Here is a 24,981-nt window from a genome sequence, read left to right as displayed (position 1 = left end):
AGAGTTGCAGCTTTTTCAACAATATTGGCATGTGATTTTTATTTTTTTATTTTTTTTTGCCGTAGATGAAAATAGAGTAGCAGAAATAAAAGTATTTAAGTCCATTTAAAAACAAAAAAAAATGCCGTCGGTAACCGTGCGTGACGAAATATTCTTCCGCGCTCCATACGTAACCTCGAAGTGTGTGTCGTATGTCGGGACCGTCGTAGGGCATTAGTCTTTTTACTCAGGCCAACTGCAGTCGTATCTGCTTTTCAATTGGTCAAACGGCGCCGCTCAGCGGCCAATCCGTGCCACTGCAGCCGTGATTTCTTGACGTCACGTTAATGAACTGCAGCCCCCCCCCCCCCCCCCCCCCCACCCATAACTCGATTTTATTTCCACGTTGCACTATTTGACTCTTTAGCCTAAAACTAAACTTATTCTTCGTTAATGTGGACTTTACATTATAGCACACTATGCGTCATTTCGGGTCACAGTAGAACACCTTTAAAAATGACAGATTCGACGAAATCCCATCTTTTTATTTTATTTTTTATTTTTTGCCTAAAGTGATTTGGCATTCGTTGTTACATAGATGTAAGTTGTAAACTGAGAAGATGGGAAATGTTCCATCTTGTACGCTGGAAAGAGGAAAAGGGGCTCGGAAACTTTGGGAATGCCTTTCTTTTCCTTTTTTTGGGTGGTAACTTGGACTGCTGACGCGTCCGGCAGCTCCCTGTACTCCTTCCTTGTTTCCTTCCAGAAGAAGGCGAAGGAGAAGCGGTACATTCGGAGCTCGTTCCGCCATGTTGCTGCGCTCCCTCGCGTGTGTCCTCTTAGGTGTTTTGGTGTGGCCGGCCCGATGCTACTTTTCCGAGGAGAGATATCCCGAGGAGTCGCGAATGCAGCCTCCGACGGTGGTGGTCGCCATCATAGCCAGGAACGCCGCTCACTCGCTGCCCTACTACCTCGGAGCGTTGGAGAGGCTCGACTACCCCAAAAATCGCATCTCGGTGTGGTGGGTGACCCGCTTTTCTTTTGTTTTTGCGTGCATTTAAGTATGTGTGTTAGAAGAAGTAAGTCACCTCCATCGCTCCCAGCGGCTTCTTATGCAAGCTCCATGTTCACTTTTTCAAAATGTAGCTTCGTTGCCCAAAATGGGTCATTATTATTATTATTATTATTATTTGTTTTGAGTCGTCAGACTTTCTTATTAAGAGCCTTTTTGATTAATATTCAGAATTAGTATTTTATTTTCAATGCATACTATGCGGGGCAGCTCTTTGGTTCAGTGTTTAGCAAGTCTGCCTCACAGCTCTGAGGTTCTGGGTTGGAAACAACTCTGGTTGTTTCCACCTCTGTAGAGTATTGGGTACGTCCTCTCACATTCCAAGAACCTGCAAGAAGACTAAATCGTCCATAGGTGTGAATGTGAATGGTTGTTTGTCCAAAGTCAGCCTGGATAGGCTGCAGTTCAGCTGTGACCCTAATGAAGCTATGGGCTTGTCAAAGATGGATGGATGATTTATTCATTTGTGTGCTCACTGTGTATTTTAGTAAGGTTAAATTTCTCATTTCAAAATCCTGATCTGTGAACAGGCAGCACATTGATGTAGTGGTTAGCACATCCGCCTCACAGCCGGGAGATCTCAGTCGGTGTTTGCATGTTCACCCCTATGTCTGAATGGGTTTTCTCCGGGTGCTACCGCCCCCCTGTCACATTCCCAAAATGTGCAAGTTAGGTTAACTGAAGTCTTTAAATTGCTCTTAGGTGTGACTGTGACTGTGAAAGGTTGTCTGTCTCTATACTGTATATGCCCAATTATTGACCGGCGACCTGTTCAGTGTGTACTCCAGCTCTCGCCCTGACTCAGGTGCGATATCAGGACAAGCAGACTATAACTATAGTTAATATGCAGATGTGTGGTAATCGGCACTTCATTCCTGTTAATACTGTACAGTTTTCTGTCCTGATATATTTAAATGCACATAGATGAACCCTAAGAAGCAACTGTGTGATTTTGTGGGTAAATATGAAATATAAAGCAGGGTTATCAAACTCATTGTTGTTATGGCCCATGTTGTAGTTATGGTTTTCCTCAGTAGGCTGTTTTGACTGTGAAACCATATAAATGAGTATAAAAGAATCTCCAAATATTTGACTGGTTTGTAAATGGGTTATGTATGTTCTCAAGCTATTACGTTGTATGAGCACAGAGAAAGTACTGGCATTTTCCCACAGTGTCCATATTTACTGCTTTTATTTCTCAACCCACCTTTTGTGTGCCTCTCAGGGCAGCCACAGATCACAATGCAGATAACACCACAGCCATGCTGAAAGAGTGGCTCACTGTCATGCAGAAATTCTACCATTATGTGGAGTGGAGACCGAAGGAGCAACCTGTGTAAGCCTTCATTTATAGTCCAGGTTAAATCATCGCCAACTAATTCTGTCTTCAGTCACACAGATTTATCGCATTTCCATTTGTATGGGTTTATGATTGCTTTTTTTTTTTTTTTTCACCATAAATGTGAGTGTGTACAATGCTTTATTTCAGGTCCTACGCGGGGGAGCTGGGCCCAAAACACTGGCCTAACACCAGATACGAGTATGTGATGAAGCTAAAGCAGGCGGCACTCAACTTCGCCAGGAAACGCTGGGCTGACTACATCTTGGTACGGAATACAACTACGCCTTTCAGGACTGAACACACATGCGCCAAGCATGGAAGCACATGAACGAAATGTTGTTTGTGATTTAGCAGGATTACGCAAGACTTTATGGAGGTGGGGTACACAAACACACATGCTGGATGTAAATGCTCGAAGAGGCCATTTTGTCACTGTGGAAGCTTTTACCCCCGATCTAGAACGCTAATGGTAGCATCCCATTTGTGTAACTCCAACATCTTGCGTTATTATTCATGAACAAGGAAGTGGCCTGCTAGCAACCAAACAGACAAAGCATAATAAATATGGTTCCCCACTTTTTTGGGAGTCACTTTGAAAGTGCCACCCCCGTCCCATATTAAAAGTGTTAGTGTTCCGTTTGTCTATTCCTGATATCATTCTTCAAGAACCACGAAGTACCTTGCTACCCAACAAACAGACAAACCAACACAAATATGGTGTGACGCATTCTTGAGTCACTACGGAAACATTCCACCATCCCATAATGCAAATGATATTGTGCATTTGTCTTATCCTACCATCGGTCACCATTCTTCATAACCAGGAATGAGCCATCTAGCTAACAGACAAACCAACACAAATTGGTTCCGCTAAATAGTTTTTAGTCACAATGGAAGCGTTTCCCCCTGTCCAGAATCCAAATGGTAGGGTCCGTTTGTGTGATCCCAACCTTTTGTGTCTTTCTTCATAAACCAGGAGCTAGCCAGCAAACTGACAATCCAACATAAATAGCATCATATTTTTTGGAAGCAGGAAGCATTACTCCATCCCAGAATGCAAATGGTAGTGTCCCATTTGTCTAATCCTAATATTTTACGTCATTATTCACAAACTAGGAAGTAGCCTGCTAGTAAACAAACAGACAAATCAACACAAATACTTCATTGTGTGGAACATATTTTTGAGTCGCAATTGATGCATATACCCCGTCCCAGAAAGCAAATTGTAGCAACCCATTTGTCAAATGCTAACATCCTACATTGAGAATTCTTAGTGAACCAGAACGTAGACAGCCAACAAACAAACACAAATATGGTGTGCCAGCTTGTTTTCAGTTTTTTTGCGCATGCGAAAACAGGTGAGAACTTGTGCAAACACCTCAGACCACGGGATAATAGTATCGGATAAACTTGTCGGATAATTGGGACAAAAACTGCCTGATTATGTGTATACAGGGCCAAGGCGCAAAACCCTCTTTTAAATATGACAGTCTCCACCACTTTTACACTTGTTAATAACAGTGTGCACAATTAGTGAGTGAATATGCAATTTAGTGCCTGCTATTTAAGCTCTTAGTCAATCAGGATCAATAAGTTTTGTGTGAGTTGTACTGGCTGTTTGTTTGTTTGTGGCGTTGGAAGAAAATCCATTCATTTCCAGCAGCCGACTCGTTCTTGTCAAAGCACCGCTGTCGCTTGCCACAATTGTGGTCAAACAAACAAAAATGTTTTTTTTTCCCACTTTTGTCAACATCTGTAGAGTGTTGTACTGAGTTAGTCACTTTTTTTTCTTCCAAACAAGTTTCAATCCAATGCCTTTTGTTTTGGGGGGGGGGGTACCTGTATCAGTATGCAGACACCGACAACATCCTCACCAACCCTGACGCACTCAATAGGCTGATAGCTGAGAACAAGTCAGTCATAGCTCCCATGCTGGACTCTCAGGGTGCGTATTCCAACTACTGGTGTGGAATAACACCGCAGGTGAGGCGAAACTTCACGGGGATCTTGTCCCCGGAAAAGTTATTATTATTATTTTTTTTTAAGTCGTCATTTCTTTTCATTGTTTTTTTTCCTAGGGCTATTATCGAAGGACGGCAGAGTACTTCCCCACCCGCAACCGCCACCGGTTGGGCTGCTTCCCCGTACCAATGGTGCACTCCACCATGTTGCTGGATTTAAGGAAGGAGGACATGAAGAAACTGGCTTTCTACCCTCCTCACAAGGAGTATTCCTGGCCGTATGACGACATCATCGTCTTCGCCTTCTCCTGTCGAGCTGCCGGTTTGCATACTTCCCAAATTCTAAATAAATCATTTGTGTCAACATTTCATAACTCATTTAAAAAACAAAATAGTGGTACCTCCAAAGTGCAACGTAATCTATTTTGTGCGCTGTATTGAATGCCAATGACGATGTAGCGGTTCATTCGCCTGACAACGTGGGTACAGTTCTCAATCAGTGACGGTGTGAATGCAAGTGTGCATGATTATCGACAGAGGTGTGTAGAGTAGCCAAATATAAGTAAGAGTGCTGTTACTTTAGAATAATATGACTCAAATAAAAGTAAAAAGTAGTCATTCTGATTTTTTTTTTTTTTAAATCAGCGCATGAACATAAAATAAAATAAAATAAAAAAATAATATATGGGAGTCGAAACGGACCTGCCACCATTTCAATTTCCCAAAACCAACAACCCATGCATTGGGCACCACAGAAACATTATTTGCTTTATTCACTGAAACAACTTGATGAAGAAGGTGTTTGTTGAACAGACTTAATGATTGTGTGTGCGTGTGCGACACCATACGATTGGGCTTATTTTGCCACATCACTTCCAAAACAACAAAAGAAACATCTGCAACTTACCACAAGGTGTTTCTCAAGTTAGAAGTGGGCTGAAATATTCAAGTTTGGCCAGTCACAATTTAAGAGCTGCATGACAAAGCTGTTGTTTTTTGGAGTCTGTAAACACGCTCGCTCTGCTGTTTTTTTCCCCCTCCAAAATGAGTCATTTTGATTGGTTTGTGAAGGCTACGTGCATGGTCATGTGACTGCATTGTGTCGTCTGATTGGTGAATTGGAGTCAAATGACATTAGTGATTGGCGCAACGGGCGCCCTACTCGGAAGTCGAAGATGGAGTCTAAAAATAGACGCGCACACCCAAGAATGGATAAATGAAAGTAGCGAACGGCATGTCGATCATTGTAACGGAGTAAAAGTATCGATCCTTCTTCACATAAATACTCAAGTAAAAGTAAAAAGTACGGTGTGTATCAACTTCTGTGATTTTGCTGAAGTATGTACCAAAATTAAAAATTCTGACATGGGATGAATAATGACGTTGAGATATTGCAAGCATTTTTTGTTACCTTTTTACAGTAACTTCAACAATAGTTGAACAAACTATGATCCTTGATTTGATTTGAAAACGAATTATCTCTCAATTTTTTGTGTAAATGAAATATTATAGGAGGCGAGTAAACGTTTCTATGGTTTCACAATCATAACTGCCCTCGCGGAGTTAATCTTTTTTTGATCCTCACTGAGCTGAAGTGTCACAGATTTACTGACGTGTGTCGTTACACATGTCGAGGGTTCAAATTTTTCCAAAAGCGAAGCAGTCATGTCAAGGCCATGCCAAAGTTCATACCATGGATAAGGATGTTATGATATGCTGTAATCTGTTAATTTGCATTTAAGTCCTCAGTTCTGGTCTCTATGTTTTAATTCCTTGTCGATTGATTGCAGCGATCCAGATGTATCTGTGCAACAAGGAGCGCTACGGCTACTTGAATATCCCGCCCAAGCCTCAGCACACTCTGGAGGACGATCGCCTCAACTTCATCCATCTCCACTTGGAGTCCATGAGTAAGCACAAAATCCAAATCTTTGTGTGCCCTTCTACCTCTTTTACAAACTGTACAGTAACATAAGAAAATACAACCAATGTGTTTTTTTATGTTGTGACTCTTCCAAAAGTCGACGGTCCTCCCATGAAGCCCTCCCGATACGTCCACACGTTCCCCAAGCAGAGAGACCTCATGGGCTTTGATGAGGTAAGAGCATCTGTACTCAATCTACGAGTTATTTTATGGTATAGTGAATTATTGAATTTATTTTCACAAAGCATTAGAAACTTCCATATTTTATTGATATGCACATTTTTATGGATATTAGGTATTAACTAACAGTAGACATTTCCCGCTCTTCAGGAAAATTCTGGGAAATTTGGAGCTCTTTTTTCCCCTCTATTAAGAGGTCAAACATTTATTTGTTTATTTTTGTTGCAAATGAACAGTTGGTAGAGCAACTCATTAAACCTAATTACATATTCGTTTGCGCCAAAATGCCACCAGTATTTTGAAAGTTGATTTTCTCTGCGAACTATTTAAAAATTCAGTTCACCGTTCCAAATATGAGCTAGTTCAGTTCCTAGAACCACTATTATTATAAAATGGGAATGTTTATATTCATTCATTCATCTTCCGTACCGCTTATCCTCACTAGGGCCGCGGGCGTACTGGAGCCTATCCCAGCTGACTCTGGGCAAGAGGCGGGGTACACCCTGAACGGGTCACCAGCCAATCACAACCATTGGCACTCACATTCACACCTACAGGCAATTTAGAGTCTTCAGTTAACTTACCATGCATGTTTTTGGGATGTGGGAGGAAACCGTAGTACCCGGAGAAAACCCACACAGGCACGGGGGGAAACATGTAAACTCCACACAGGCGAGGCCGGATTTGTGCCCAATGTTTATATTGTTTGCCAAAAAGAAATTAAATAAACAAGTAAAAGAATAAATAAAACAAATTGAAGGATATATCTAATAATATTTCTATCCATCCATCCATTTTCTGCAGCCCTTAAAAAACAAAATACATAGTTAAATAATTTTTACCGTAATGAATTTGTACTTTAATTAAAATAACAAATTATTTGTCCTCCTCAGATTTACCTGATTAATCTGCGCCGGCGCCCCGACCGCAGAGACAGGATGTTGTTCTCTCTGAATGAGCTGGAGATCGACGTCAAGGTGGTCGACGCCGTGGACGGAAAGTGAGTACTCTTATAGAAATGCGGCTGTGTCTGTTTGAGGAATAGCAGAACAATTAGCCCCCACCCAGAATAAAAACAGGAAAGATCCAATCATCTTGTGCCATGTGCAATCAGGGAGCATTGCAATCTGGAATGTATAGTAGTTTTTTGTGGAAAAAAAACAACAACAAAAAAACATATATTCCTTGTGTGTTTTTTGGACATACTTGGCAAATAAATAAAGATGATTCTGATATATGGGTCATTTTCATAATTCCTCAATCATGTTAAAAACTGAATTTCCTTTTGAGAATCAATCGGTTTTACTGATATGATTTGGATTATTGGCAGTTGTTATCCATCAAAAGGTCATAATTCTTTCAAAGAAAATCATGTTTTCGAAAGCAATAATTTTTTATTCTAACTTTTAATGCCAAAATGTCTTCACTGTTAGGTTTCGGAAATGAAGTTTCATGTTTATAACATTTTATGAAGATGGTAATTACATTTTTGGATATATAGTAGCGGCACGGTGGACGACTGCTTAGAGCGTCTGCCTCACAGTTCTGAGGACTGGGGTTCAATTGGCTGGCAACCAGTTCAGGGTGTACCCCGCCTCCTGCCCGATGATAGCTGGGATAGGGTCCAGCATTCCCGTGACCCTTGTGAGGAGAAGCGGCTCAGAAAATGGATGGATGGATGAATTTGAGTCAAAACTATCGCACGTCTTTACCATTATTACAATTGTATAAAAACAAGAGTGTAATGGGTTTAATGAATAGTAAGGGTCATTTATGCACTTGTACCCACAGAGTTTGAAGGGCAACCCATGTAAATTGTGCAACTCTGAGTTTTCATGGCTGTTTTGTCTTTTCCCATTATGCACTTTTGTCTTTATCGAAGAAAAGAAGGGTGGCTGTTTCACGAGAAGACATTTACCCATATTAAAACCAAATAATGGCATAAAAAAAATTACTAAATTAGATTACTATTTTTTTCCTGCCTTTACCATTATTGATGAAGTGATATAAAAATTACCCATATATATATATATATATATATAATATAATATATTATATATATACACACTGCGTGTGTGTGTGTGTGTGTGCAGTGCCCTGAATAGCAGTGACATCAAGATTCTGGGTGTGGACTTACTACCAGGCTACTATGATCCGTTCTCAGGACGCACTCTCACTAAAGGAGAGGTGGGCTGCTTTCTCAGCCACTTCTACATCTGGAAGGAGGTAACATGAACAAACACGCACAATCATAAACGTTGCACAAACATGTGTAAATTAGCAACTATTGGCCCATGGTACCGGGTTCGAGTGGACTGATGTTGTTCACTCCAGATGGTGGACATGCAGCTGGACAAGGCTCTGGTGCTCGAGGATGATGTCCGCTTCCAGGCAAACTTTAAGCGACGAGTCTTACGGCTGATGGAGGAGGTGGAGCAGGTGGAGCTGGACTGGGACCTCATGTGAGATGTGTTTTATTACGTCTTCCAAGACGAGTGGTTATGTTTTGGTTGCTGTGTAGTTTTCTTTAGTTCGTTAGCAGGATAATGGATGAAGAACATTCCCATGGATAGCACGGTGACCTCGTTGTTAGCATATCTGCGTCACAGTCGTGAGGTTCGGCATTCAAATCTCTGTTCCAGTTTGCATGTTTGCGTGGGTTGTCTCTGGTGTTCCACAAATGTGTCTTCAGTTAATTGGAGAGTCTAAATTGTCTTTCGTTGTTCATGCGAATATGAATGCTTGTTTGTCTATGTTTATTTGAAGGCTGGATCCAAGATTCAAACCCAGAATCTCAAAACCGTGAGGCAGACGTGCTAGCCGCTTGGTCAAGAGGCAACCCCAAGACAGACTTTTTTTCAGAATTTTCATTTTTCTCTCTGTTGCTTTATGTCGCTGCAGATACTTCGGCAGGAAACAGGTGAACCCTGGGAAGGAAGAACCGGTGGAGGACGTCCACAACCTGGTGGTGGCCGGCTACTCCTACTGGACCCTCTCATACGCCATTTCCCAGCAGGGGGCCCAAAAACTGCTCAATGGCGAGCCACTTTCCAAGATGCTGCCTGTCGACGAATTCCTCCCCATCATGTACGACAAACATCCCAAGTACGTATCCATACACACTCTTCATCATGTTCATTTCTTCCTCTGCAACTCACTGCTGTTCAGTTTTTTGTCACTGTCATTTTGAGTATAATGTGGATCCTAATGGTTCCTCTTCCCAAACTTGTTTCTGTGTGGCCAGATCAGGAAGTCTAAGGCAGACGCTGATCTGTAAATAACTCTTCTTTTAAGGGCATTTATTTGTGCAAACACACTGTAAAACAGGGAATTCACACTGACTCTGATTTAAATTGAAATATGGAATTCAGCTGATGCACATTTAACTTCTCCAATGAGAGCTGCCCTCTCTTCCTCCACTACACTTTTTTTTTTTTTTAAATGACCCATAACAAAATGTTTGCAGATGTTGTCATTGTGTTCTTTGTGGCTCACTTGTTTTTGTTCTGCATTTGCATGCAATCCCAACGCCGTGTTGATTCCAGAAAAGCCTCCCTGTTGCAAAGTTAGCCATACCGCAGCAGAGTGAATGAGATACATAAAACACACTGCATATGTGGGATGAGATACTTGAGAGGCCTGTTCACCAGAAGGCTTGGCTGTGTCTGTGTGCTCAAACATGTGTGGAAAACTGTATTATAGCCTCCACCTCTGGGATTTGAATTCACCACCCTTCACTCATCCACAAAGAAATGAGCAATGACTACACAGCACTTCTGAGTTCCACTTTTGGCCTTCAGTGCTCAGGGGTGTACAAAGTACAGTGTGTGAGTGTTAAGGCCACACTGAAAAGAAAAAAAGTCATTTTAATCTGAGAAAAAAAAGTAGTCATCTTATAAGAATACAGTTGAAATAATATGAGGAAGAAAAACTTTTTTATGAGACTAAAGTTGTAATGATATGACTGTTATTAATGTTTTTACATTATTTAAAATTAATGTTATTACAGCCAAAAAATCTTGATTTTATGAAAACTAAGTTGTAATATTTTTGTTTGTTTTACTACAATGTATTAGAAATATTATGAGAAAATGTCTTAATTTTACAGAAATAAAGTGATTTTGCCCAAAAGATGTCATAATATTCAGACATTGTGACATCTTTCTCGCCAAGAGAATAACTGGAGCATTACAGAGAAAAAGTTGTAACACAATTTTTTATTTTATTTTAATCGAAATTATAATTATAATGGACTCAAAATCAAACATTCAGAGAAAAAAAAGAAGTAATTTTATAAAAAGATGCAAGTTCAGTCAGTCAGTGTTGCCCAACCTTCGCTGAGCCAAGGCAACCATTCTACTTTTGAGAAATCAACACCAAAGAAAAATGTCATACAAAATATGAATACTAAAATACGATCTTTGTCTCAATGTACTCACAATGTATATACGTAGTGTGAAATCTGGGCCTGTTTAATTGAACACAAAGCTGATATTCTTGCAGGCAGCCGTGACTTATTCTATTGTGTGAATGGCAAAAGGTTGATGCACGTTTATTGTACCTTCTGCCATCTAATGGAATATAATTACAAAATCTCTTTTGCAAAAAAAAAAAAGCTCTAATATTTGAAGAAAAAAGTTGAAATATCACAAGGATAAAGTCATATCACAGGAAAAAAGTTTACATTTTAATGAAAATTTTAATACAACAAGAACAAATTACGAAAAGAAAAGTCCTGATTTTACTAGCGTAAAGCCATAAATCTGACCAATATAAAATCTGAATAATATTAAGAGCATAGTCTTTTGTAATAGTTTGACTTTATTGCTAAACTTGTTTTCTTTTCCATGTGGCCCCTCATACTGACTTCATAGTGATTGGGTTTTTTTTGTGACAAAATCTGTCTCCCACATGAAGTGCTATTAATAATAACTTAATGTTGTGACATGGAGTTAATTTTTCAATCCCGCTTGTCTCTATTCACAGCGAGGCCTACAAGTCCCACTTCCCCAACAGAAACTTACAAGTGTTCAGCACGTGGCCGCTGCTGGTGCAGCCCTGCCACTACGCCGGCGACCCCCAGTGGGTGAGCGACACCGAGACCTCCACGCTGTGGGACGATGATGCGGTGCGCACCGACTGGAGGGGCTCCCACAAGACTCTGAAGGGGGGTGTACCGCCACCCGAGATGCTGTCAGCCTCCTACAGGGACGAACTCTAGAGGGCCGGGAGACGATAGAGAAGTGAATACTGTTGGGACAAAGTGTTCTCACAATCAACCCTGTGTCATGTGGACCACCCTGTGCCATTTAAAGGTGGACTTTCATGCAAAGCGTGTTAGTGATGACATGGCACAGTTGCATGATGGTAAGGGTGTCTGTTTTTTTATTTCTGTTTATCAGGGACTGGTGTTCTTACGACTTGCACATAAACACATTGTCTACCGATAAAAAGACATTCTTAACATTCTGAATGTGGGATTTTGACAAACTATTCATTAATTTGTTCATGACCAAATGTACCTCATACAACCCCAATTCCAATGAAGTTGGGACGTTGTGTTAAACATAAATAAAAACAGAATACAATTATTTGCAAATCATGTTCAACCTATATTTAATTGAATACACTACAAAGACAAGATATTTAATGTAGAAACTGATAAACTATTGTTTTTAGCAAATAATCATTAACTTAGACTTTTATGGCTGCCACATGCTCCAAAAAAGCTGGGACAGGGTCATGTTTACCACTGTGTTACATCACCTTTTATTTTAACAACATTCAATAAACGTTTGGGAACTGAGGACACTAATTGTTGAAGCTTTGTAGGTGGAATTCATTCCCATTCTGGCTTGATGTACAGTTTCAGCTGTTCAACAGTCCGGGTCTCCGTTGTCGTATTTTATGCTTCATAATGCACCACACATTTTCAATGGGACACAGGTCTGGACTGTAGGCAGGCCAGTCTAGTACGTGCAGTCTTTTACTACAAAGCCACACTGTTGTAACACGTGCAGAATGTTTGGCATTGTCTTGGTGAAATAAGCTGGGGCGTCCATGAAAAAGACATTGCTTGGATGGCAGCATATGTTTCTCCAAAACCTGTATGTACCTTTCAGCATTAATGGTGCCTTCACAGACGTGTAAGTTACCCATGCCATTGGCACTAACACAGCCCCATACCATCACAGATGCTGACTTTTGAACTTTGCGTCCATAACAGTCCGGATGGTTCTTTTCCTCTTTGGCCCAGAGGACACGACGTTCACAATTTCCAAAAACAATTTGAAATGTGGACTCGTCGGACCACAGAACACTTTTCCACTTTGCTTCAGTCCATCTTAGATGAGCTCGGGCCCAGAGAAGCCGGTGGCGTTTCTGGGTGTTGTTGATGAATGGCTTTTGCTTTGCATAGTAGAGTTTAAAGTTGCACTTACGGATGTAGTGCCGAACTGTATTTACTGACATTGGGTTTCTGAAGTGTTCCTGAGCCCATGTGGTGATATCCTTTACACATTGATATCGGTTTTTGATGCAGTGCCACCTGAGGGATTGAAGGTCACGGGCATTCAATGTTGATTATCGGCCTTGCCACTTACATGCAGTTATTTCTCCAGATTCTCTGAACCTTTTGATGATAGTATGGACCGTAGATGATGAAATTCCGAAATTCCTTGCAATTGTACGTTGAGGAACATTGTCCTTAAACCGTTTGACTATTTTCTCATGCACTTGTTCACATCTTTGCTTGTGAATGACTGAGTAATTCAGGGAAGCTCCTTTTCTACCCAATCATGGCACCCACCTGTTCCCAATGAGCCTGTTCACCTGTGGGATGTTCCAAACAGGTGTTTGATGAGTATTTCTTCTTCTTTTTTGGAATGTGTTGCAGCCATAAAATTCTAAGTTAATGATTATTTGCTAAAAACAATAAAGTTTATCAGTTTGAACATTAAATATCTTGTCTTTGTAGTGTATTCAATTAAATATAGGTTGAACATGATTTGCAAATCATTATATTCTGTTTTTATTTATGTTTAACACAATGTCCCAACTTCATTGGAATTGGCGTTGTATATTAGCAGCATAAATACACTCAGTAGACACTTCATTAGGTACACAGCACAGTCTAATAAGATATTTTTTTTTTTAATCAATGTTTACAAAGATATAGCTTTTTATTTCATTGACACTGCTTGAAAAGTGTGAATTATTATACTATAAAAACAAATTTTTCTTCTAAACATATGGCTTGCCATGAAGTCTGCGAGCTGGAAGCCAAGCTGCAGTGTGTTTGTTTACTAAGTGTGTGGAGAGAGCACGAGGCAGTTGCACTTCCTGTCGCAGACCTAATAGGCTCGGTGTGGTACGCCTTCTGTAATAATTGCTCCATCATCTTGCAAAATTGGCCCTGTATTGGATTTTTATAAAATCTCAAAATGATGTGGAATATCTGATCTTGCCCACAGGCTGCAAGTTTGACACACGTGGTGGAGACACTACATGGTAGTGAGACATTTTCTAATGGTTTGCCTCGCTCTTGCAGCTAAATAACCAAAGCTTTAATTTAGTTCCTGTTGCATCACTGGCTTCCTTTTCAAGATCATCTTGACAGGGTTACAATTAAGTAACTAATTCCGATGCTCCAAAATGGATTTTCAATGCAATCACTGTACACACACTTCAGTGAAACCAGTTGCATTACTGATCTGTTCATCTCTTGATGCGTTCGCGTTTTTAATTTATTTCTCAAGTGTCTCAACTTGTCAGTGTCTTCTGTGCATCATGCATTTTGTTGCAATACATGCTCTAAAGAAAGCAACAACTGTATCATAAACGTTTGTAATTAAAACATTCTCATTCTATGACTGTGGTTTTACATTGTAGATGTTGATGTGGAGCAGCAGTTTTATCAGAACACCAGAAAATATCATTTCAAGAGAAGCAACAAAGTGAACCGCTGACTGAAGTCTGTCAGTTTCTATTCCAAGTGGTTATGTGAATATCTGGTTTGTCAGGTTCCAGAGTTGCAACCTCAGAGATTGTACTGACACAAAGTGACCACAAGGGAGAACCTGTGCTTCCTCATGCAGTAAGAAGCAGCTGGATGAACCTCAACTGCTCTGCCACTGAGGTGCAATACAGTATGCATGCTGACTGTTGACTATTTAAAAGCAATATCAATTACAGTGATTTCTAATATTTTATTTATAAGCTTCGTTTCAAACTCCTTTTAATATTCAAACTGGAAACTTTTATGGCTGGCATTGTTGTTCTGAACTTGCTAGTGAAATGGTTGTATGAATTACTCAAACCCAAAACTTGTACTGTCCGAGCCTTTGAAAGTAACCTCACACAAATGAAAGTTGCCCCTGCGGCCGCACATTTTACACTAGGTGGTACTCTCCCTATATATCTGCAGTTTCTATAAACAATTCTGAAATTTGAACTACTCAGACCACGTTTAGCAGTCTCCGATGACGTTTACTGGCTCTGTTCCAAAGTCAATGTATAACTGTCCTTACAGAGCATTTAGTATTTTAAGGTGTATCACATTGAAGCTGTTAATGCAGTTTTTCTAAACTTGCTAACATCCAGGAGGGCTTGGGTGTGCATTGAGTGTATACAACGCATTGGAATCACATGGTGATGGTGGTGGTGGATGTTGTGCATAGCATGTTGCACAATGAAGGGCGTAAACTCATATTATTCTTATAATTGATCAACTGAAGGATACGTGTTGAATCATGCTAAAAATACTTCCTGAGTTGCAACATTTTTGTGATATTTTCATTCAACCTCACACAGATTGTAGCCATGTGTGCATTTCTCCCCCTAGCAATACACCAGCCGCACATCCTTGACCTAGTTTAATCTGGAAAAAAAAAGTGACTGACCAGAATGAATGAGATTCCTCCACAAATTCAAATAACAAAAATAAATAACATTTGTTTTGTAGATTTGTTTTAATCTATTTTTACTATGTTACTTGCCCGTACAGTATAAACCTTTGAGGCCTGTGTATTTCCCTTTTAAATTATGTCCCGTTTGTAAGGAAGATGCATTCAACCATTGAGTATGTGCCCATGTCTTTAATCCCATACTTATTTTAACATAAACTAGAACCTGGAGACATGAACTAAGATTTACATTTATAGTCTTTAATTACCAAACCCGCATGGTTTTGATTGTGGGAGGAAGGCAGAGCACCTGGAGAAAACCAACAGCACAGGGAGAACATGTAAAGTCCACACAGGAATGCCGGAGTTGAGATTGGCCGGAGTTGAGATTGGAAACCTCAGAACTGTTTGGCAGATGGGCTAACTGTGCGGTGGGAAAAAATATTCATACATAGTCTTCCACCGCTATTAGTGGGGGTTAGGGACTGGCCCCTGCTGCACTACTTTTCTATTAGCCAAGGTGATGGCCTGCGTAAATGAAGCTCTTCCTGTCACTTCAACTTCGTTCCTTGCCATCAAGTAGTTTCCAGAAGATGGCACCAAAGCACCAAATACTCTTTTATGAGAAAGAGAAGAAAAACAGCAATTACGTTTTCTACAAATAAGACAATAAGTTACCCCCAGAAATCTGCAAGTACAGTAGTTTAACTTGCGAGTAGCGAACCACGAATATGCGAGGCAACACAGGTGGCAATTACTTTCATTAGGTACAAATGAGTGATTATAATTACAGGACAACAAATGGTCAAGAGCCTCAGAAGAATCATGCAGCCTCAAGATGGTCACCAGCCTGGTCACACACTGCTGTGGGGTGGCATTCCACTCCTCAACCACGAGTTGTCAGTCAAAGTGTTTGTGGGTTGAGGTCAGGACTCTGCAGTCTTTCTAATCCCAAAATGTTGAGGTGGTCTCTCATAAACATACCCAGACTGTGTAGATGTGTAGGCAAACAAGCGTTCATGCTCAAATTCACACTGATGGACATATAAAGTCTATAATTAACCTAACATGCATGTTTTGGGGGTTTGGGAAGTACCTTGAGGAGAATACCCATGCAAGCACGTGGACAACTTGAAAACTCCATACAGTAAGGTCGAACCTCAGAATCGTGAGGCAGATGTGCTGCCAGGAAATTATTACAAAAGGGAAATTTTCCATGGTATGTTTACAACAAAATAAATAATCAACCAAACTCTAATGTCCTAACTTTTTGTTTCATGTTGCAGACTGTGCCTACACATGATGATATACAATAGTCCAGATTAGATACTGTTATCCAAGACCATGGCTAGGATTTGACGAGGGTACCGTTCAAAGGTTGCCAGGGTTAATTTTCACAGGGTTCACACGAGGTGCAAATGCAGGAAAAGATTGTGAGATTCTGTGCGTCCTGCTCAAAGCTGCACGAACCGGAGAGAACCTCCTTCTGCAGGAGGCTTCCTACTGTGGGCTCCCCATTGGCTGCCGGGATGGAGGTGGGGATTCACCGCATTCAGGCCTCCTTTTACGACACTCAAAAGTGGCGCTTCGTTGTTCACAGTTTTGTGCTTTGGAGAGCACACAAACGCACGACATCATGAAGTGACTGTGGCCTGTATTCACTCAGGTTACTTGAGGGGGGTGAAAAAAAAGACAAGTCTGCAGCTCTTGACTTGGAGGTCAAACAATGTTTGTTATGCCCTATCTATTAATCCTTTATCAGGCATGGAACGAACATACAAAATTATGAGGCAGTGGACACTGGAACATAATGAATTGTATCATATCTATGGAATATAATGATGTAAGAACACACATTATAATTCAATGAATTAGTTCTTTAAGTCACAAAAAACTTTTGTTACATACTTGTCCAGGAACACTTAAACAGCACATGAACTTCTGTCACTAATGTACTTTGGATGAATTTTTAAATATATGATTTTCCCAGTCAAATCATCATGACAAAAATGTTTAATATACACAGTATATACTTACTACTTTACTGTTTAGGGCATCAACCAATGTAAATATGAGACATAGATAACCCAAGTAAACATAAAATGCAGTTTTTAAATGGTGTTTTTAAGGGGGAAAAACTATTCAAAGCTACAGTACCTAGCCCTGTGTGAAAAAGTAATTGCCCCCTAAACCTAATAACTTAACTGGTTGGGCCACCCTCAGCAGCAACAACTGAAATCAAGCGCTTTCTATAACTGGCAATGAGTCTTTCGCATCTATGCGAAGCTATTTTGGCCCACTCTTCCTTTCAGAATTGTTTGAATTCAGCAAAAATTGAGGTATTTCGAGCATGAACGGCCTTTTTTAAAGCCTCGCCACAGCATTCGGATTCCAGACATTGACGAGGCCACTCCAAAACCTTCCTTCTGTTTTTTTCATTTTTTATTTTTTTTCAACGCCATTAAGACGTTAACTTGCTGGTGCTGCTGCAGAATCCAAGTATATTAAAACATTTCCCCCATTATTTTGTTGCAAGTAATTACAAGTACATTCTGAAACTGCCGATACATTTATTATTATCTTGCTGCAAATTATATGAACAATCTGAAATATCTTCACAAAAATGAATGCAATTTCAACAACGTTGCAAATCTTTTTTTTACGAGCTTTTCATTTACACTTGGGCAACTTACAGACCACGATGGATCTATATATACAGTATATAGATTTTACAAAACAACTCATTAAGCTCTAGAAATCATTTTAAATTTGCATATGTTTCCAAATCATCTGAAAATCTTGACAACCTCAGCTGAGTCGTCACACCGTATAAACACAAGTGGGTTCCAGCAAGCCAACCTCTTTTGAACTGAAGCTGTTGACTGACATTTTGCAATATTCAGTGACTTAAAACGTTTTTACTGTAAGTATCCATTTTCATAGAAATAAAATGTGGTGTCAGTGCGCCGTCCTGTGGACAGAATGATCAACAACAGTTACTTTGATAGAAAGAAATTGCAGTCAATGTGGTCTCTTAAATTTTACACAGCAAAAATCATCCATCCCCACGGGAAGGATTGGACACTCGACGGGCTGGTTCTGGTCCGCGAGCCGTAGTTTGAGCGCCCTGTGGTGTGCAGGAAAGGGGCGTGGCCAACGTGTCGGCAGCTCCACGTTGTGTCCGGCCGCCCTCCTTGCCGCTCGTCAAGAAGTGTCCACTCATTTACCTCCCAATTTGTCTCCCCTGGACACACTCAAACAGCTCCAAACCTCTTCGGAATCTGCTTTTTTAAAATTAATTTATTATTATTCCCCCCGCCCCCCCTTCCCGGTAAGTGTTTTCTGCTTCCGAGTGTCACGGCTGAAGCAGCTGTGACACGCGACACTGCTACAGTTTGCCTTTCCCCGGCTCGTTTGTGCTCGCTGTGCTGCTCGACAGCAAAGCGACGTTGACTCTTTGCCACTAGCCACTCAACGACTTGCTTTACATGCTCCCTGCAAGCCTTTCGAGGTTACCTCCAAGTGTAACCGAACAATGAGTAAAAGCGCCTTTCTACCCGTCGACATTGAGTAATCACTACTGTTAAAAATAAGTAAATAAATACATTGTTTTATGTATGATTTTTATTTTTATTTGTATTTTTTTTTAGGGATTGGTCACAGGTGTGAGGAGGAACGTGATAGCCCCCCTCAGCTTGGCTTGCAATAGTGTCATAACCTCAACTGAACTAGTCACCTGATATGATATGATAATCCCCCTGTGTATTTGCTATTTATTGATGTGGAATCACTGCACAAGATGATGCCAAAGCCCTGTTTAATAGTAAAGTAGTACAGCATTGGTTTCAAAGAGAAATGTTGACGTGATTCCTAACATCTGAGACGAAACAAGCTTTGTACAGTATGTCGTGGAGGAGCAAAGTTTTGCCTGAGTTGTTAGCAGAAAAAAAATCAGGAGAGATTCTTGGCCTGCATATGCATGTACAGTACATGAGCACTTCAGGTGCATTTTTTTTTTTTTCAAAATCAAGTCATCTTCAAGCCATTTATTTTTATGGGCAGTGTAAATATTGGGGTATATTTAGGATTTGAACTGCTACATACTGTATATATTGATATGAAAATAAAAAAAATTGGAGGGGGGCATCAATACTAATACATTACTGTACTAATATTTTTGCTAGTATTTACAGCAGGGCTCTGTCCCTATCCCCTACGAATAGCGGGGGTTTACCGTATTCTTATTTTGTAATAAATGTTTTAAATTATTAAGAGACTTTATAGACACTGTATTTTTTGTGCAGCAGAATAGTGTGGTAGTCGCTGTTGACTTTTTATCTTTGCAATTGACGTGCGACCAGTCGAGGGTGTGATCTGCATCTCGCCCAAAGTCAGCTGGGATAGGCTCCAGCACACCTGCGACCTTAATGAGGGAAATGGATGGATGGCTGGACTTTTGTTTGTTTACAAATATATAGTTGGTGCGGCGGCCGACTAGTTAGAGCGTCAGCCTCACAGTTCTGAGGACCCGGGTTCAATCCCCTGCCCCGACTGTGTGGAGTTTGCATGTTCTCCCCGTGCCTGCGTGGGTTTTCTCCAGGCACTCCGGTTTGCTCCCACACCCCAAAAACATGCATAAATTGGACACTCTAAATTGCCCGTAGGTGTGACTGTGAGTGCGAATGGTTGTTTGTTTGTATGTGCTCTGCGATTGGCTGGCAACCAGTTCAGGGTGTACCCCGCCTCCTGCCCGATGACAGCTGGGATAGGCTCCAGCACGCCCGTGACCCGAGTGAGGAGAAGCAGCTCAGAAAATGGATGGATAGTTGGTGCCTGCAGTCAAGTGTGGAAATTACACACCCAAGTAAATCTTTTATCTGCTTATTTCAGAAAATGTGTCTGTGAGTGAGTTGTTCCGCCCTTCTTAATTTACATAATAACCACTCCCACACTGACTTTCTCAGCCAATGATTTGGCACTATGCTGGCGTAGGTTCTAGAGAAAGAAGAGAGCCGCTTTCACGAGGCCAAAGCATCAAAGCAAAAAGATAAGCAGAGCTGCAGTGTTAACATATATTTACATTAGCTCACAGTTTTACTAGCATTATCTTCTGATAAGCAGCACATACTTTGATGTTTGGCCAAGTTGTTGACAGAGGGGTTAGAGTATTTGTGTTTGGCGATGTCATGCGCCACGCCACTACATTAATTGGCAAGTGTAATTCGGCTGCTTGGTGAAGAAATGCTTCTTCCATTCTATTGAATTTATATGAGGGTGAGGAGGAATATGGTTAAATTAGTCAGTGGTGACCTCATACATTTGCAGTCTATGCCAAAGGGGTGAACCACTACATCATAGCTAAAAGGTAAGAAGAGCTGCAGTGAGTTATGTTGAATGCACAGATTATCGTTAGCTTTTGATAAGGGGTACTTACTTGATTGCTCCTTGAAGTTAAGGGTCTTGTCTTAAAGGTATCACTTGTTGGTCAGCAGACCTTTTTGTGTAACATTTGCACAGATTGGCAAATTATTATTTAAAAAAAATCAAATTTGGTTGATTGTGTACAATGGATTGTTGGATTAAAATTGTGTTGAAGCAATTGAGACAAAACTGAATAGTACAACACTGCTATTGACAGTTCTTTGACATTTCTTCTAACCTAATTTACACAGTGGAAAAGGTTGAACTGAATCTGTTTGACTGCAGACTTGGTTCAGTTTGGATACATTTTACGAAATAATGAACATCAAATTACAGACAGTTCTCTGTTTACGACGGTCCGACAGTCAACATTTCGAGGTTACAAATGGCGTCCGGCCTAAAATTCCTCGTCACAAGGCACAAGAAGGCACTTTTAGTTACTGCTGTACTTCCTGTTTAGCGTTAGCGTAAGTTAGTGGTACACTATGGCTCAATCCAACTTGCTGCCATCAGTCATAACCTTCTGGCTCGCAAAAAAGAACAACAAACACGCTTGAGGTGGTAAATGCCTGATGTGTTGTTTTTTTTTTGTGTGTTTGTGCGAATTTAGAGCCTTCACAGGGGCCATGGCCTTCCTTGGGAGTGCGGTTCGGCAGTTGGTGTCGGCGGTGCGCCCCCCGCTCACCGTCCCGCTGTGCCGGGCAAGTTGTCGGACATACAGCTCGGAGCCCACCGCAGAGAAGAGCGTCCCTTATGAGAAGACACTCAAACGGGATGGCACAGCCACATCTGGGCCGACTAAACCTTTACCAGGGTTAGCGTCGGACTGATGACTCGTTTCCAACATGAGATCGATGTGGGGGTTACCAACCACAGTGATAACTAGAAACATTGTAGTCAGTTGAGGAGTTTCCTTTGTTTACCATATCCTGTTTGTATGTGTATGTATTTGGCAGTATTTGTCTGGCTGCTATGATGTCACAATATTTACATGGTTGTCCAAGCCACAAGCCAGATCTTGGTTAATTTGAATAACTCTGAACAACTGTAGTGTAACGAACTGAACTGAATTCGCAGCGTGGTGCGAACTACTGACTTTAGTTTTCAGACACAATCATAGGTCAACATGAATACAAGGTTAACAAGTTTTGTTCTCGTGCTTCCTGGTTCAGGTCAGCAGACGTGGTGGTGATCGGAGGAGGCAGTCTGGGCTGTCAGACCGTGTATCACCTCGCTAAAATGGGCCTGACCAATGTGGTTCTGCTGGAGAGAGACCGACTGACTGCTGGAACCACCTGGCACACAGCAGGTCATAGACTTGAAGTTTGTGCAAACATAGTTTTTCACGGCTCTCTTTGCTATCGATACTTTAAAAAAAAAAAAAAAAAAAAAAAAAGACAACTAGGAACTATGAGGTACCATTTCATGTACCTGGTTAGCAGGGTTCCAAGTTTGCTGATACCAGATAGCATAGTCGTACAATCCCACATTCAAAAACATGCCTGTTAAGTTTTATTGAATACAGGCTACGCTAAATTGTCCATAGGTGTGTATGCGAATGGTTGTTTGTCTATCTGCGCCCTGCGTTTTTCTGGCAACCAGTCCATGTTGTTTCCCGCTTCTTGCCCAAAGTCAGCTATGATAGGCTTCAACTCACCTGCAATCCTAATGAGATAAAAAACAATACAAATGGATGGATGGAACTACAAGTCCTAAGAACAATACCTGGCACTTTTTGATATAAATGTGGTTAAAGCGACATCCAAGAAAGACATCCACTGTCATTGGTTACTGTTGTGATTTAGTGCGACATTTGGTTGCATTCCTGGCTACAAAATGAGTGTACATTTGTGGGTGTGTCTCTTCCAGGCCTCCTGTGGCAGCTTCGCCCGAGCGACGTTGAGGTGGAGCTCCTGGCCCACACACGGAACTTGATCAGCAAAGACCTGGAGGAAGAGACGGGCCTCCACACCGGCTGGATCCAGAACGGAGGACTCTTCATCGCCTCCAACAAGCAGCGGCTGGACGAGTACAAGCGCCTCATGTCGGTGAGAAGCAGGATCGCTCGACTTTTTAACATCTGTAAAACAGTGGCATTCATACAAGATCATACCATATACACATCATATGCCCCGGGTGACATCGCTATATTGCTCATTGCCTCTGGGAGGATACAGTGGGAGGAAAAAGTATGTGAACCTCTTGAAATGTCTTAAATCTCTGTATAGATTAGCCATAAATAGTGGTCTGATCTTTATCTAAATCACAAAGACAAACAGTCTTCTTAAGTTAATACCACACAAACAATTATGTTGTCATATTTTTATCGAGGTATAATGTAAAGATTCACGGGACAGGAACGAAAAGTAAGTGACCGCTTGGATTTGATGAAGGGTTGACCATCCTTTGGCAGCCAATAACCTCAGCCAAAGGTTTCCTGGAGTTGCAGAGCCAGACGTGCGCAACGATCAGGATGGATTTTGGACTGTTTCTCCAAAATTGTTGAAGCAAGATGTCTGGTGTCAATAACTCATCAGGACATGCTACAGCATCATGACCAATTTATGATGAAATTTGAGAAATTCCAAAGGGTTCACGTACTTTTTCCTCCCACTGTACCTTTGCATGTTTTGGGTATTGCTATGATATGGTGTGATGAAATTAATAGCCATTGTTTAGGTGTCAGTTATAGTAGTTCTCTTTTTTGCCATTTCTGGTCAGTAACAAAATCCATTTGCATTCACATACAATTTCTGAGGTTATTGATGTTTTTAATAGTAACTGCAATTACGTTATAGTTATCCATCCATCCATCCATCCATCCATTTTCTACCGCTTATCCGAGGACGGGTCACGGGGGCAGTAGCTTTAGCAGGGACGCCCAGACTTCCCTCTCCCCAGCCACTTCATCCAGCTCCCGAGATCCCGAAGTGTTCCCAGGCCAGCCGAGAGACGTAGTCTCTCCAGCGTGTCCTGGGTTGTCCCCGGGGTCTCCTTCCGGTGGGACATGTCCGGAACACCACACCTGGGAGGCGTCCGGGAGGCATCCGAATCAGATTCCCCAGCCACCTCATCTGGCTCCTCTCGATGTGGAGGAGCAACGGCTCTACTCTGACATGCTCCCGGACGACTGAGCTTCTCACCCTATCTCTAAGGGAGAGCCCGGACACCCTCCGGAAGAAACTCATTTCGGCCGCTTGTATCCAGGATCACGACCCACAGCTCGTGACCATAGAGGAGGGTAAGAACGTAGATCGACCGGTAAATCGAGAGCTTTGCGTTTCGGCTTAGCTCCCTCTTTACCACAACGGACCGATACAAAGTCCGCATCACTGCAGACGCTGCACCGATCCGCCTGTCGATCTCCCGTTCCATTCTTCCCTCACTCGTGAACAAGACCCCAATATACTTGAACTCTCCTCCACCCGGAGAGGGCACGCAACCCTTTTCCGACTGAGGACCATGGCCTCAGATTTGGAGGTGCTGATTCTCATTTCAGCCGCTTCACACTCTCCAGTGAGAATTGGAGATCACGGCTTGATGAAGCCAACAGAACCACATCATCTGCAATAAGCAGAGATGCAATACTGAGGCAACCAAACCGGACCCCCTCTACGCCTCGGCTGCGCCTAGACATTCTGTCCATAAAAGTTATGAACAGAATCGGTGACAAAGGGCAGCCTTGGCGGAGTCCAACCCTCACCGGAAACGAGTCCAACTTACTGCCGGCATTTCGGACCAAGGTCTGACACCGGACGTAGATGGACCGAACAGCCCGTATCAGGGGATTCGGTACCCCATACTCCCGAAGCATCCCCCACAGGACTTCCCGAGGGACACGGTCGAACGCCTACTCCAAGTCTACAAAACACACAGACTGACTGGAGATAGACGTAGACTGGTTGGGCGAACTCCCATGCACCCTCGAGGACCCTGCCGAGGGTTTAGAGCTGGTCCACTGTTCCACGGCCAGGACGAAAACCACACTGCTCCTCCTGAATCTGAGATTTGACTTCCCGACGGACCCTCCTCTCCAGCACCACTGGATAGACCTTACCAGGGAGGCTGAGGAGTGTGATCGCCCTGTAGTTGGAACACACCCTCTGGTCCTCCTTCTTAAAAAGGGGGACCACCACCCCAGTCTGCCAACCCCTATGGCCCCTCCCACAGGTGGTGAGCCCATGGGAAGTACGGTATAG

General features: G+C 41.8%; 2 protein-coding genes across 3 annotated transcripts in view; both read left to right on the top strand.

Moving 5' to 3' along the window:
* Positions 1-377: 377 nt before the first annotated feature.
* Positions 378-14,326, top strand: cercam (cerebral endothelial cell adhesion molecule). The gene is made up of 12 exons (XM_061747167.1): positions 378-1,000; positions 2,277-2,387; positions 2,541-2,658; positions 4,242-4,376; positions 4,472-4,676; positions 6,145-6,264; positions 6,376-6,452; positions 7,352-7,458; positions 8,552-8,684; positions 8,793-8,920; positions 9,360-9,563; positions 11,445-14,326. The coding sequence occupies exons 1-12, from the start codon at positions 789-791 to the stop codon at positions 11,677-11,679; spliced, it is 1,785 nt and encodes a 594-aa protein (XP_061603151.1). The 5' UTR covers positions 378-788; the 3' UTR covers positions 11,680-14,326.
* Positions 14,327-18,520: 4,194 nt separating this feature from the next.
* The window catches only part of sardh (sarcosine dehydrogenase), a 51,527-nt gene continuing 45,066 nt past the window's right edge, over positions 18,521-24,981 (top strand). The window contains exons 1-4 of one of the 2 annotated variants that reach the window (XM_061799138.1): positions 18,521-18,692; positions 21,393-21,596; positions 21,955-22,091; positions 22,652-22,830. In XM_061799138.1, the coding sequence (XP_061655122.1) occupies positions 21,409-21,596; positions 21,955-22,091; positions 22,652-22,830 (504 nt within the window). In that variant the 5' untranslated portion in view covers positions 18,521-18,692; positions 21,393-21,408. Of the gene's footprint in view, positions 18,693-20,078; positions 20,226-21,392; positions 21,597-21,954; positions 22,092-22,651; positions 22,831-24,981 lie in introns of those variants that run through there. The other variant, XM_061799139.1, reaches the window with a different exon arrangement.

This window comes from Phyllopteryx taeniolatus, chromosome 15 (genome assembly GCF_024500385.1).
Source record: "Phyllopteryx taeniolatus isolate TA_2022b chromosome 15, UOR_Ptae_1.2, whole genome shotgun sequence".
In the NCBI taxonomy this organism is placed as follows: domain Eukaryota; kingdom Metazoa; phylum Chordata; class Actinopteri; order Syngnathiformes; family Syngnathidae; genus Phyllopteryx; species Phyllopteryx taeniolatus.
The sequence above is the reverse complement of the archived record's forward strand: the minus strand, read 5'-3'. Positions and strand labels throughout refer to the sequence as shown.